This window comes from Neovison vison, chromosome 12, assembly GCF_020171115.1.
Source record: "Neovison vison isolate M4711 chromosome 12, ASM_NN_V1, whole genome shotgun sequence".
Lineage (NCBI taxonomy): Eukaryota > Metazoa > Chordata > Mammalia > Carnivora > Mustelidae > Neogale > Neogale vison.
This window is the reverse complement of record NC_058102.1, coordinates 19,405,923-19,419,089: the sequence shown is the minus strand read 5'-3', so window position 1 is coordinate 19,419,089 and position 13,167 is coordinate 19,405,923. Positions and strand designations below refer to the sequence as shown.

Below are 13,167 nucleotides of genomic sequence, written 5' to 3'. Positions count from 1 at the left end.
ATACACATACACAAAAGCAGAACTCATGTTATTTATCAGGGATTAGAAGTTATGACCAATAAAAACTCCCCATTAAACACTGCCTCCTGTGTTAGTCTAATTTAGTTTACTAAAAACAAAAGTTTTTTAAGGAAAAAGAGTATCATTACACCATGTAAAGTAATTGAACACAGTAAAGTTTAACAAATACTTACTCAGGATAACCTGAATACTGTTCCTGAAGCTAAGGGGTAAAAATATTCTTCTCATTTCTGAGACTTTAGCGTCATCATAGTCACCATATTAATTTACAAGTGAAACAACCAGTTTGTCTTCTTAAGGATAACACTTCCTGCCTCTCGTTGGCATGAATCCATAAACTTGGTACTTATACAAGCACCATGGGTTATCTTTTCCCAGAACAGTGGTTTTACTGGGTTAATTTCTTCAGATAACTTATATTTGGATAAGTCCTCATTCCAAAGAACCCATTTCCTAAACACCCATACCTTTTCACTCTCCAACCTTAATCATAACCCACCCAATTCCTAAGTCAACTTTCCTAAGTATAAGACAATTTTCAAATACACTGGTTCAATCTGTCATCCCAATATGCATTCCTTATTTTTGGGACACATCCTGAAATGATAGATGTTTACAAATTCTTTTATCTATCCTGATGCTTTTAGTTTTCTGTCCCATCACAATCACAGAGATTGTTAAAAGGAAGTATGTCCAAATTCCCTGCCCTTTGCCTTTTTGAGTTCCAATCTGCTTATGAAGGGGTAAAGGAATCTATTTCTTGTATTTGGTAATAATATTTTTTTTTTTTAAAGATTTTATTTATTTATTTGAGAGAGAGAGACAGAGAGAGCACGAGCGAGGAGAAGGTCAGAGAGCGAAGCAGACTCCCCATGGAGCCGGGAGCCTGATGCGGGACTCGATCCCGGGACTCCAGGATCACGCCCTGAGCCGAAGGCAGTCGTCCAACCAACTGAGCCACCCAGGTATTGTATCAAATAAACTGACTTGGAAATTGCTTATGCTATTCAATCTTTTCATCTGTACTTTAATCATGTTTAACAGTTTATACCAAATATCTACATGATTACAAAATTTCATTGCACTAAAAAAAATTACCTGCAACATTTCTCTTAAAGCTCATTTTCTTGATTCTATAAGATACATATTATTAGACATCTTATGAATAAAACACTTGATTAAAAAACATTCATTGGCATTCTTAATTAAAAATAACTTAAATTCCTCAAAATTAGGAAATGTACACCTCTGAAATAAATTAATAATACCTACAAATCCCTGAACTGTGAGGCAGATGTTTTAGGTGTTTTTATTCACATTAATTTAAGCCTCAAGATAACTCCATGAGACAGTGATTCCTATGGAATGCAGTTGCAGAGGGCATTAATCCACAAGGACACAGAGTTTGTAGGAACTAATTTCCCTCTATACTTGACTGACAAACAGAACCATAATCTTTTACTCTTCTGAACACATCATGATGTGTCACAAAAACACTTTATGGCTGCCCTGCATAATGATAACTTCAATGGTCTTGAGGGAATACAGTTCTATTGCCACTAGGTGCCATCTCAAAAATCTTTCAGTTTCTTGGTAAAAATGGTGAAGATTCATAAAAGGCAGAGGCTGTCGAGATTAAATTATAATTCATTTTCAAGGTAAGCTTTATCCCATACACCATAAAGAACTTCTAAAAATATTGAGATGTCGACTCAAAAGAAATTGGCAGGGACACCTAGGTGGCTCAGCTGGTTAAGCATCTGCCTTTGGATTGGGTCATGATCCTAGGGTTCTGGGATCGAGCTCTGTGTCAGGCTCTCTGCTCAGTAGGGAGTCTGCTTCTCCCCCTCTCTCTGCTGCTCTGCCTACTTGTGCTCTCCCTGTCAAATAAATACAAAAAATAAAAAGATTTAAAAATAAAGCAAAACCAGAAGAAACTGGTGTATAGTAAACAGGGTTGAGTAAATCATTCACATTTCTAAGAAACTGTAAATCAATTTTTTTTTATAAGTTTTTATTTATTTGTCAGAGGAGCATGAGCAGGGGGAGTGGCAGGCAGAAGGAGAAGCAGGCTCCCTGCTGAGCATGGAGTCCTGTGTGGGGCTCAATCTCAGGACACTAGAATCATGATCTGAGCAGAAGGCAGATCATTAACTGACTGAGCCACCTAGGCATCTCTAAAAATCATTCTTTATATTAAATTGAATAATAATCACTTATAATTACTGAGCAAGTTGTATGACACTTACACATACAGAATGCTAACAAAAATGGATACAACCACACATATACACTGAACCACTTCCAGAATAACACTGAAAGGAAGGACCTTTTCTTACTTTTGTAAATGTTTGTGTCTCTGAGAATTAGGAAAACAGCTTATATTTGAAGTATAGAGGAGGATATACTTTGGATAATCCTGTGATAAAATCACAAATATATATGTTTCCCTAGTTATCTCTTTTCTACAGCTGCTGAGTTAATTATAGTCTCAAAAGATGATTAAAAAAACGTGTATGTGTTAATATATGTATATATATACACACATAAAGAACAGAGTAGGCAAATGACTTTTCAAACCATTAATATTTTATTTAACAGAAACAACAATTGGGACACGTCTAGAGTTTACAGTGTATTTGATACAAAAATAAGAAATTCTCCAAAATATGTATTAAAAATACAAAGTTTATGGATCTAAGGTACACAGAAAATTTGTTTTACATTTCAGTCACCCAAAACAACAGCTTGTGGTCTCCTCCAATTGCACACAGTGGGAGAGTTCTATGCCAGGAAAGGCCAGATCCGACGGCTACAGAACCAATGAGGACAGGCTACAAAATATGTGAAGAATTTAAGAAACTTATTAAATCACCAAAGTTGATAAAGTAAAAACTACCCTTCAAAAATAAGAAATGCATTGATAGTTTAACTGTCTTTTGTTAACATAAAGGAAATAGAATTAAAAATATGCTCCTTCATAGGTGAAATACACATTATTTGTTTGTAGCTGGCTAGAATGAAGGATACAAATAATCTAAGAATAACTGATTTAGCTTAGACTTAAACATTTTTGCAGCCTAAACCAATTAGGTGAATAAATTATTATATTTAAATGAAGAAAGAAATACGAAAGAATAAAATGCTTCTCACATGAATACTGGGAAAAAGGTCTGTTACCACTGGTGATTTAAACACCAAAAATGCTTTCTCTTTCCAATTGAAGCAGATAAGACATTCACAAATGTCTTCAGTTACACATTACAGATTTGGGGGCTATGAGTAAAAAAAAGTAGAAAACATGAATTTATGACACATATGCCACAAACCAACTCCAAATTACCTGAGGGTGTCCTAAATGATGAATTTGAAACTGGCTTGCAATTTTGCCAGGATAACCAGTGGTTGCAAACAAGTTCTCATTAATTGTGGACCACCTAAGAAAAGACAAAAACACCCATAGTACCCTAGAGATAACTATGAACTTTTCTAAAACTAATTTTTTTTTAAAGATTTTATTTATTTATTTGACAGACAGAGATCACAAGTAGGCAGAGAGGCAGGCAGAGAGAGAGGACGGGAAGCAGACTCCCTGCTGAGCAGAGAGCCCAATGTGGGGCTTGATCCCAGGATCCTGGGACCATGACCTGAGCTGAAGGCAGAGGCTTTAACCCACTGAGCCACCCAGGCACCCCTCTAAAACCATTTCTTTTTGCACAAAACCAATAATTTTATAAGTCTAAATTGTTAATACAATTTTATAATTCGACTGGAAATTTCTGCGAAGTTGGCTATAAATATTTTCTCATTTTGTAAATATTAAATGCTTACCATGTGCCACTTGGTTAAGTTCCAAAGTTACACAAAGTTAGCAGTTCCTTTCTTAAAACCAAAGGAGACAATGTGGTGGGGATATAAACAAGGCATCAGACAAATATAAAGTATTTCACAGTGCAATACATTAAAAAACTTAATATCCTTATTGACATTTGCTGGAAAATTAGTTATAAATTCATGTATTTAAACACCTAGAATATTTATAGATCTGATTACTTAAGTTTCAAGATATCCTAGACATTGAAATATAGTAAGTTAATGAATCAAAAAGTATTATTATAGCTCCAGCAACATACCTAGCAGTATAAGTGGAGTGGGGAAGATACATGAAAAAAGAAAGGATTTGTTGACATACACACACACACACACACATATACACACAGGCTAAAGTCTAATTAATATTTTTATTTGGGTAGACATTACTAGTTGCTGTCCAGTAGCCTTTCTGCCCTTCTTCCATGCTAACTGAACCCCAACTACATTCCAACAGTGTGACTGACCAGAAGGGGATGATATGTACTGATAGCAATCCCTAATAAAAGAGGAGTGCTCCTTCTTTTCCTCTTTGGACAAGCTTATATGCGGCTATGACGGCTGTAACTCTGGTAGTCATCTTGTGACTGTGAAGCAACAAGCCGGAAGCTGCCACTGGGGACACAGAGGGAAAGGGCTGAACTCCTGTTGGCACTGATGAGCTACTGAGCCAGTCCTGAGACTAGCTCCTTCAGAAGCATTTACGTCTCTGTGATGTGCTCACATTTTAAAAATCAGAGTGTATCTTACAATCTATGGCACCTTACATTTTGATCAATATATATATTTTTAATGTGTACAAAAAATGATGTTGTGCCCAAGTCCTATAATTTTATTGGGGGTACTTTAGATTTGATGAAATACAGCATATAAGAAATACACTACTTGTTTTAGTCTTGGTTAGTAAGTTTTCATGTTAGTTAAAGTTAAAAGCACCCTAGTCACTACATTATACAATGAAATACTAGGCAAAGGTCAATGAGAAAGAACAAGGTAGACATGTATATTAATTTTAATAGGAAAAAAGTCACAGATACACAATACAGTGTGTTCTCACTTAAAGCACAACAATGACATTTATATGCATAAACGTGGGCCCACCTACATCTTTATTATATATGTAAAAATTTTACATATATTTATTATATATGTAAAAATTTTACATCTTTATTAAAACAAAATATAAGGAAGCATATACTCCAGATTGTTGGAGTGGTGTTTGTTGAATGGTAATGTGTTTTGTATTTTATAAAATTCTTCAAAGAAAATAAAGAAAGCGAATCACTCCCTTACCCAGACCAAAAGACAAAAGCAAAAGACTTAGGAAAGCAAAACAACCATTTATAAAACAATCAGAAAACAAACGCCAAAATATCCCCAACACCTCAGTGCAAAGGAGAGAACTGGGAAAGTATGGTGACATAGCGTGTGTCAAAGTAACCAAATTAAAAAAATTAAATATAACTTGAACAAAAATGTTACATTACCTGAATAAGCAGGCTTGATCCATGTGGACAGGTCTCTTATCTTGAGGATAACTGAAGGGTAACATAATGTATTTTATGAATTTATGTTCTGGTCTCAAATAGAGGAAATTAAATTAAGGTTTTAATAGCATTTTCTCTTTAAAGGACACAAAGCCCAATGTACTTAAACTGTCACAAAATTCTAAATGAGCCCTGGATGAACATAGATGAAATATAGAGATAGAGACATAGAGACAGACATGATTTAGAACTGTTACAGAACACCATCATTCAAGTCAATGTTTTTCTTCTTTTTTTTAATGTAAATAAACATTGCTCAACGATTTTTTTCTTTGTGTTGTTCTTCCTGGGCTACTCTCAAAGTAAATCTGCAAAGCATGGACATCTATCTCTCTTACGTAAAAACCCACAGCTCTGGTCCTTTTGCAAGATAGACTCGTTTCTGCTCTATAGTGAGGCTCAGGTATACAAGAATGGCTCCATGGATCAATCAGCAATAGTGACTGACTTTTTGGGTATACAACAGACAGCTGTTAAGGAAGTACCTGGATCGAGTAATATCCCAAATTAACCAATCATTTCCTGCAACAGCTCCAACTTTGAAGGTATTTTTTAAGCACCAATGGGCTGACATTAATGGCATCTGTTCTGATTCAAGAGATAAAATAGCCTGTTGAGTCAAAAGATCATAAAACCGGATTGTTCCATTCTTCTCTGCAACCATCAGCTGAAAGACAGGACAGAAAAAATTCACCTAATTCACTAGCCAAATCTGAGGCAGAAATTCAATATTACATATAATATGTAAATATCTGCATATATTACAAATGGAACATCAAGTGCAAATGAAATAAGAGAGGCCTATGTAAAAATCTCTGTCAAATATTAAAAAACTCAGAGAAAACTGGTGAAAGAAAGACCCAGGAAAGTTGAGTACAATTTTAAATGATGATGTATGGTTACTAGGAAAAAATAAGTCCAAAGAATCATTCTGGGGAAAGTTATAGCTTTAAGTTATGTTGTCTAGAAAGGATAGCTAAGTGTATATTTCTCAACAGAGCTATATTATGTGTTACACATCCTTATGTGATGTGAGATTGTTTCCAGAATGGAAGGAAGCATGACGTTAGGAACACAGACTGACCAGGGGAGCAACGCTGCTTCCTTCATTTAAAAGCTAAATGGTCAAATTACAAGTCTTCAATTGGCAGCTTTCTCCCTTCTAAAATGTGTATGCGAGGATAAGAATAGCTACAGCATTGTTGTGGTGATTAAGTGAGTATTATAGAGGGATGCCTAGGTGAGCATGTGACTCTTGATCTCGGGGTTGTGAGTTCAAGCCCCAGAAGTTAGATGTAGAGATCATCACTTAAAAAAAATAAAATCTTAAAACAGTAATACATGTAAAGCACCTAGTACTATGCTTGTCACAAAGTAGCCACTCACTCAATAAACAGTACTCTTCAATATTTCCTTTATTCTAAAATACTAATGATTTAAGATGTTGAATAATGAACTTGTCTGCTTGCTTCCTTCCCTGATCCCTCTCTTCTTCCTTCCCTTCCTATCTAAGAAATATTTTTTTAAAAGATTTTATTTATTTATTTGACAGATCACAAGTAGGCAGAGAGGCAGGCAGAGAGAGACAGAAGGAAGGAGACTCCCTGCTGAGCTTAGAGCCTGATGCAGGGCTCGATCCCAGGACCCTGGGGTCATGACCTGAGCTGAAGGCAGAGGCTTAACCCACTGAGCCACCCAGGCGCCCCTCTACGAAATATTTTATCAATGCAAAAATAATTATAAGATAAATTTCCATTTTATAAAATATTAACATGTGAAAAAATTTATTTCTTAGACTCAAAGAAGCAAGGCATTAGGATATCTATTTGTGGGAGTTAAGGTAAAGAGATTGCTATGAATAGATATGTAGCTGTTGCCCAAATAAAATGGCTTAAAGACTCCCTACATTTTCTGTAAAGTTCTCACTTTTACAGAATGTTCTTGTAATTCTGATTATATTACAGTGCAAACATTCCTGAAGGTATGAAGTACCAGTGGTGGCCTGGAAAGAATGAGAGACTTAGTGTCAATAATCCTGGTTTCTACTAATCTTTTGAGTGACCTAGAGTTTGCTTTTTTCCTATCTGTGAAATGCGGGATAATTATACCAGACTCAAGATGTTTCCATACAGCTATAATGTGATATTGTACATTAACAGTATTTTCCTAAACCCATAAAACACCATTAAAGTATTACTACTACTTCTAGTAACACAGATCATGTCTGGCTTGGGACTACAGGCAGTCATTCTATTATTCATCATCTAAGAGACCTTGACTGAGCATCTACCTCCACCTTCCCCCACTGCCCACACACAGAGTTGAGTCTTACTATTCATGGTAGGTAGAGCCTATTAAGTTGCTGTGAATGAGGAATTGGTGAATACTGAACATTGATCCTGGGGAAAATAAAGTGTTTGGTTCTTGTGAGTCTCTGAGCATAACATTTTTTGTCAACTGACCAATGCATAATCTGGTCTTATGTATGTTTAAAGATACCATATTTCATATGTACTGATTCATTAACAGAGCGAGAACTCCGAGCCGTGGTGCCCAGGTGGTACAGTCAGTTAAGTGCCTGACTCTTGGTTTTGGCTCGGGTCTGATCTCAGGTTCTTTTTTTTTTTTTTTTAAAGATTTTTAATTTTATTTATTTGACAGAGAGAAATCACAAGAAGGCAGAGAGGCAGGCAGAGAGAGAGAGAGAGAGAGGGAAGCAGGCTCCCTGCTGAGCAGAGAGCCCGATGCGGGACTCGATCCCAGGACCCTGAGATCATGACCTGAGCCGAAGGCAGCGGCTTAACCCACTGAGCCACCCAGGCGCCCTGATCTTAGGTTCTTGAGATCAAGCACCGCATCAGGCTCTGCACTCAGTGTGGACTACGCTTGAGTTCCTCTTTTTCTCCCTGCCCTCTCTAAAATACAATGAACAAATCTTAAATAAAACAAAACAAAACCAAACCCAAAACCCAAACCTCACAGTCAACAGCACTATAGCTCATGCTTGAATAAAGTTTATCTAACACCATATTATTTTCTCCATAAAGCACATCACTGCCTTCTGGCACTTAGGAACCCTAGACTGCACTTTAGCACTTATGCTTTATGCTTGGGGGACCATTTTACATGGTGAAATCACTAACAAAAAGCACAAAAACGTGCTCAAAAATAGACCACAAATAGGACACTTCTTTAGAGTATGAGAGCTAAAACAAGAAGGCAGAGTGCTGGCCTCATTCAGCCTAGCTGAAAATGTGCACATTAGTCGACTCAAATTTCTTATTGCTCTGAGCATGTCTGCAACTGTGAAATGCCATGAGTACTGATTTTGGGGTTATAAATAAATTTCAGTGAGTAGATGAACTTGCAGATACAGAGTCTGCGAATAATGAAGATGAATTATATATAATACACAGTATTTATGCAAAATACTATGCTAATTTCAACAGAAGTCAAAAGTAAAAGATGATCTTTGATATAAAGAAATTTTCCATCTAGAGAAGAGAATTAGGGAAAGAAAACTGACCATAGAATATAAATAGAATATGGGTAGTTTTTCCATTATGGGATTCTTAATAGAAAAGGTAGAATTTAAAACTATTCTCTAATAGGCAGAATGTTAAAATAATACTAATTCTACTACCAACAACATCAGGTCAGTGACATATACAACAAAAACAAATGCAACACTGAACTTTATATGCCCTGCCTTACTGAATCCTCATAACCACTGTATGAAAAAATTACTGTCATTAATCCCATTTTTCAGAAGAGGAGACTGAGGCACAGAGTGACAAAGGTAACTTGTTGAAGTCTCACTGCTAGCCTGTGGCAGAGCCTGCAACTGCACTCATTAATAAAAGTGGAGCTAGTAACAGTACCTATTTCATAGTTCGGTATGAGTTAATATATCTAAAGCACTTAGAATAGTCTTAGCACAGAACAGGCTCAAAAAAACATTTGTTATTATTATAGGTTGAAGTCAGATTGAAAACTCAGTTCTTAGTTATTTATCTTTTTTCAACTGTGCTCAACTGTAATGATAGATTTATTTTTTATTTTTTTGGTTGAAAGCAGATCGAGTAAAAAAGTTAAGTTTGAGAACTGCTAGAGCTAAAAAGTTTACAGGGGAACTTTTCCTTTAGGACTTCTCAGAACTATAAACAGAGTATGCACTGAATTTTCAGAGGGAATATATCATTTGTAGTACAGAACACTAGTATTGAATCAGAGTAAGCTCAAATCTTTGACTGTGTGGCCTTGGACAAACGACTTACTAACTTTTCGGTATTTCAGTTTTCTTATCTATAAAATGGACAGAAAAATGTTACCAACCTCAGAGTGTTTTGAGAGAGTTACATTAGAACACATGTAAGATACTCAGCATAGTTCCTGGCACTCAGACAGCATTCAACAAGTGTTGGTTATTATACCCCATTTGATTTAGCAGCAATCTACTCCCTTAGAGTCAGAGACTCAGATCTGATTCCATAACATCCTCAGCTCTTGGTTCTATTATTACTACCTGGTAAACTCCTAGTTCCAACTGTGGTCAATTAGATTTAAGATCTTAATTTCTTGGGATGCCAGTGTTATCAGTTGGTTATGCGGCTGCCATTGGCTGAGGTCATGATCCCAGGGTCCTGGGACTGAGTCCCACATCAGGCTCGCAACTCAGGTGGGAGCCTGCTTCTTCCTCTGCCTGTTCTCCCTGCCCACTCGCTCTATCTTTCTCTCTCTGACAAATAAGTAAATAAAATCCTTAAAAAAAGAAATAAATTCTTGAGATCTTTTGACTTTGTATCTTTTATTAACTATCAAATGCTAGTATTTGCTTTTTGCTTTCCAGATTATGTGTGTAGTTCACACCTCATATGATTTTCATTAGAATTCTATGAGACAGATAGTCATGGACCCATCTCTCTCTTCTCTAGCTGCCTTGTTTTTATCCAGGCTAAGCAAAATAGAACAAAATGGGCTTGACTGGATACATCAGATTACAGAGAGCCACCAGATCGGTTAGTAGTAATAAGTGTTAATAATGACAAGAAACTAAAATTGATCAAGTGCTTATTATGTGCTAGGTTCCCTTTAAGGACTTTTTAAGAGTTCACTCACTTAGTCTTCATGAGTTTCCATTTTACAAGAAGAAGAGGTAAAGGCAGTGATTGAGAGAGCTTTTGCAACTTGCCTGAAAACACATAGCTTGTAAGTGGTGGAACTGGGATATGACTCCAGGCAGTGATCTCAAGAGGCCATACTTTTTTTTTTTTTTAAAAAATATGTTTACTTATTTATTTGAGAGACACAGTGAGAGAGAGAACACAAGTAGGGGGAGTGGGAGAGGGAGAAACAGGCTTCCCACTGAGCCCGATGTGGGGCTCGATCCCAGGACCCCAGAATCATGACCTGAGCCGAAGGCAGATGCTTAATGACTGAGCCACCGAGGCACCCCAAGAGACCATACTCTTAATCACTTCTGTGTTGCCTTTCTGTATTTTAGGTTTTTGAGTTTAGGGGAGACAAGATGAAACCGGTATTTTAACGTTCAAAACTTTTGAAATAGCGGTAAGCCCTGGCAGGAGTTACTTGTTGGAACAGAAAGATGAAGAATGCACCTTAATGACAAAGAAAGTGGTCTAGTAATATGTTCCTAAGGAAGGAAAAGTTAAAAACCTGGAAAAGTCTGCATACATGGGGTGAAGACATTAAAAGCGATTTCAGGATTTTGAGTGTATGTGACCTACAGCACGGACTTCTAAACATTCTGAAGTCACGGAAACAATAAAAAAAAGGAGGTGGGGTGGGATGGAGTTTTAATGATAGAAGAAAACCAGAAATTAACTTAAAGCATATGGAGGAAAGCGATCTGAATCACAAGCATTAAGATTCAAGTTTCAGTATAGAAGTTGTAAAAGTTCTGGTTTCTCATCTAGGTCACAGATTTTAAAAAGCAGCCCATTTGGATGTCAAATACATAAAGACAGAAAGCAGGTTAATGGTTGCTAGTGGTGGTGGGCAGAGCTCGGTATAGGTTTTCTTTCAGAGTTCATGAAAATATTCTAAAATTAAATACTAGTACTGTTTGCACTCTGTAAATATACTATAAAATACGGAACTGTAGACTTTAAAAGAGTGGATTTATAGCATATTGTCTATATCTCAATAAAGTTATTAGAAAAAGAAACAAAAAAAAAAGTAGCTTATCTGGGGTATCTGCGTGGTTCAGTCAGCTAAGCATCCAACTCTAGATTTTAGCTCAGGGCATGATTTCAGGGTTGGGAGACAGCCCCATGTCAGGCTCCATGCCCAGCATGGATTTTCTCTCTCTGGGGCACCTGGGTGGCTCAGTCAGTTAAGTGTCTGCCTTTGGCTCAGGTCATGATCCTGGAGTCCCAGGATCAAGCCCCAGATGGGTCTCCCTGCTCAGCAGGGAGTCTGCTTTTCTGTCTGCCCCTCACCCCTGCTTGTGTTCTCTCTTAAATAAAATCTTAAAAAAAAAAAAAAAGATTCTCTCTTTCTCCCTCTCCCACTGCCCTTCCTGCTCTCTCTAGGAAAAAAAAAAAAGGTAGTCTATTGTATTTATACATGGTAATATTAACATTTGGTTAGAATCCCTGTTATAGTTCATGTAGTCACACCACTACAGGGGGGAAATCTTACCTAAAATAAAATATAGGACCTGGCTTCAAAAACATTACTTATACATGGAACAATCCCTACATATGTAATGTGAATAAATTGGAAAATTTTACTCATGCACATATACAGAGTGTCCAGTTCTACTGAAGAAAGATCCAACCTGCCTGAAACAAATTTTCATGGTATCCTAAGGTTCAGAAAACATACTTACATAGTCTGGAACATCTCAGCTCAGGATTACCTCCTCTGTGAAGGCTATCAGCAGATCTGATTAATTCTTTCTTATGTAATTGATCTACTTACTAGATTTTTTTTATTCCAACACTTAAAACACTTAAAATCTGTGTTGCTATATTTACACGTTTTTCTTTCTTATAAGCCCATCATTGTGCAATGTAAGGGCAGGGGCTTTATTCATTCTTTTACCCTCTCTCACACCTAAAGGGCACAGTGTTGGTAAAAACTACATCTTCCAACAATTCACAAATACATGGTAAAAGAAGTGTTGGCAAAGGAGAAAGAAAAAGGGAAGATACATGCAGAGATGCTCAAGAGGACTAGAATAATGAATCTTTAAAGATCAAGTGAGCAGGGTTTCAAGATAGAAGTGACAGAAATGGGTTTTCTATAAAATGAGGGTGATCATAGCTGCTATCTCATAAGGTTTCCATGAGGACTAAGTGAGCTAATATAAAAAGTTGGCAATGGGCCAAGTATATTTAGTATTATATAAGCGTTTCCTATAATTAAATCAAGCTTATCTTTTTGTACAACTATGAGGATGGAAAAGAGTCAATGGAGAAGCACAAAGACATTAAAAAGCTATAAAAGCAAGATGCCTAGGGAACTGGCATGAGATCTATACAGCTAAAGAATTAACTTTAACAAGATGAACATGGTAACTTATTTTTATTTTTTTTTAAATTTTAATTTATTTCTTAAATTTCTTTTCAGTGTTCCAGAATTCATTGTTTATGCACCACACCTACTGATACATGCAATACGTGCCCTCCACAATACCCACCACCATGGAACACGGTAACTTCTTAGCTTCTAGGGAAAGATCAAATAGAGTGATGCCAGAGCA

General features: G+C 36.5%; 1 protein-coding gene across 3 annotated transcripts in view; it reads right to left on the bottom strand.

Annotated features, from left to right (window-relative positions):
* Positions 1–2,588: 2,588 nt before the first annotated feature.
* Positions 2,589–13,167, bottom strand: part of NUP37 (nucleoporin 37) — a 44,454-nt gene continuing 33,875 nt past the window's right edge. For all 3 annotated transcript variants that reach the window (XM_044226851.1, XM_044226850.1, XM_044226852.1), the window contains 4 exons: positions 5,924–6,105; positions 5,379–5,429; positions 3,365–3,458; positions 2,589–2,855 (listed from right to left, as the gene is read on the bottom strand). In XM_044226851.1, the coding sequence (XP_044082786.1) occupies positions 2,742–2,855; positions 3,365–3,458; positions 5,379–5,429; positions 5,924–6,105 (441 nt within the window). In that variant the 3' untranslated portion in view covers positions 2,589–2,741. The remainder of the gene's footprint in view (positions 2,856–3,364; positions 3,459–5,378; positions 5,430–5,923; positions 6,106–13,167) is intronic.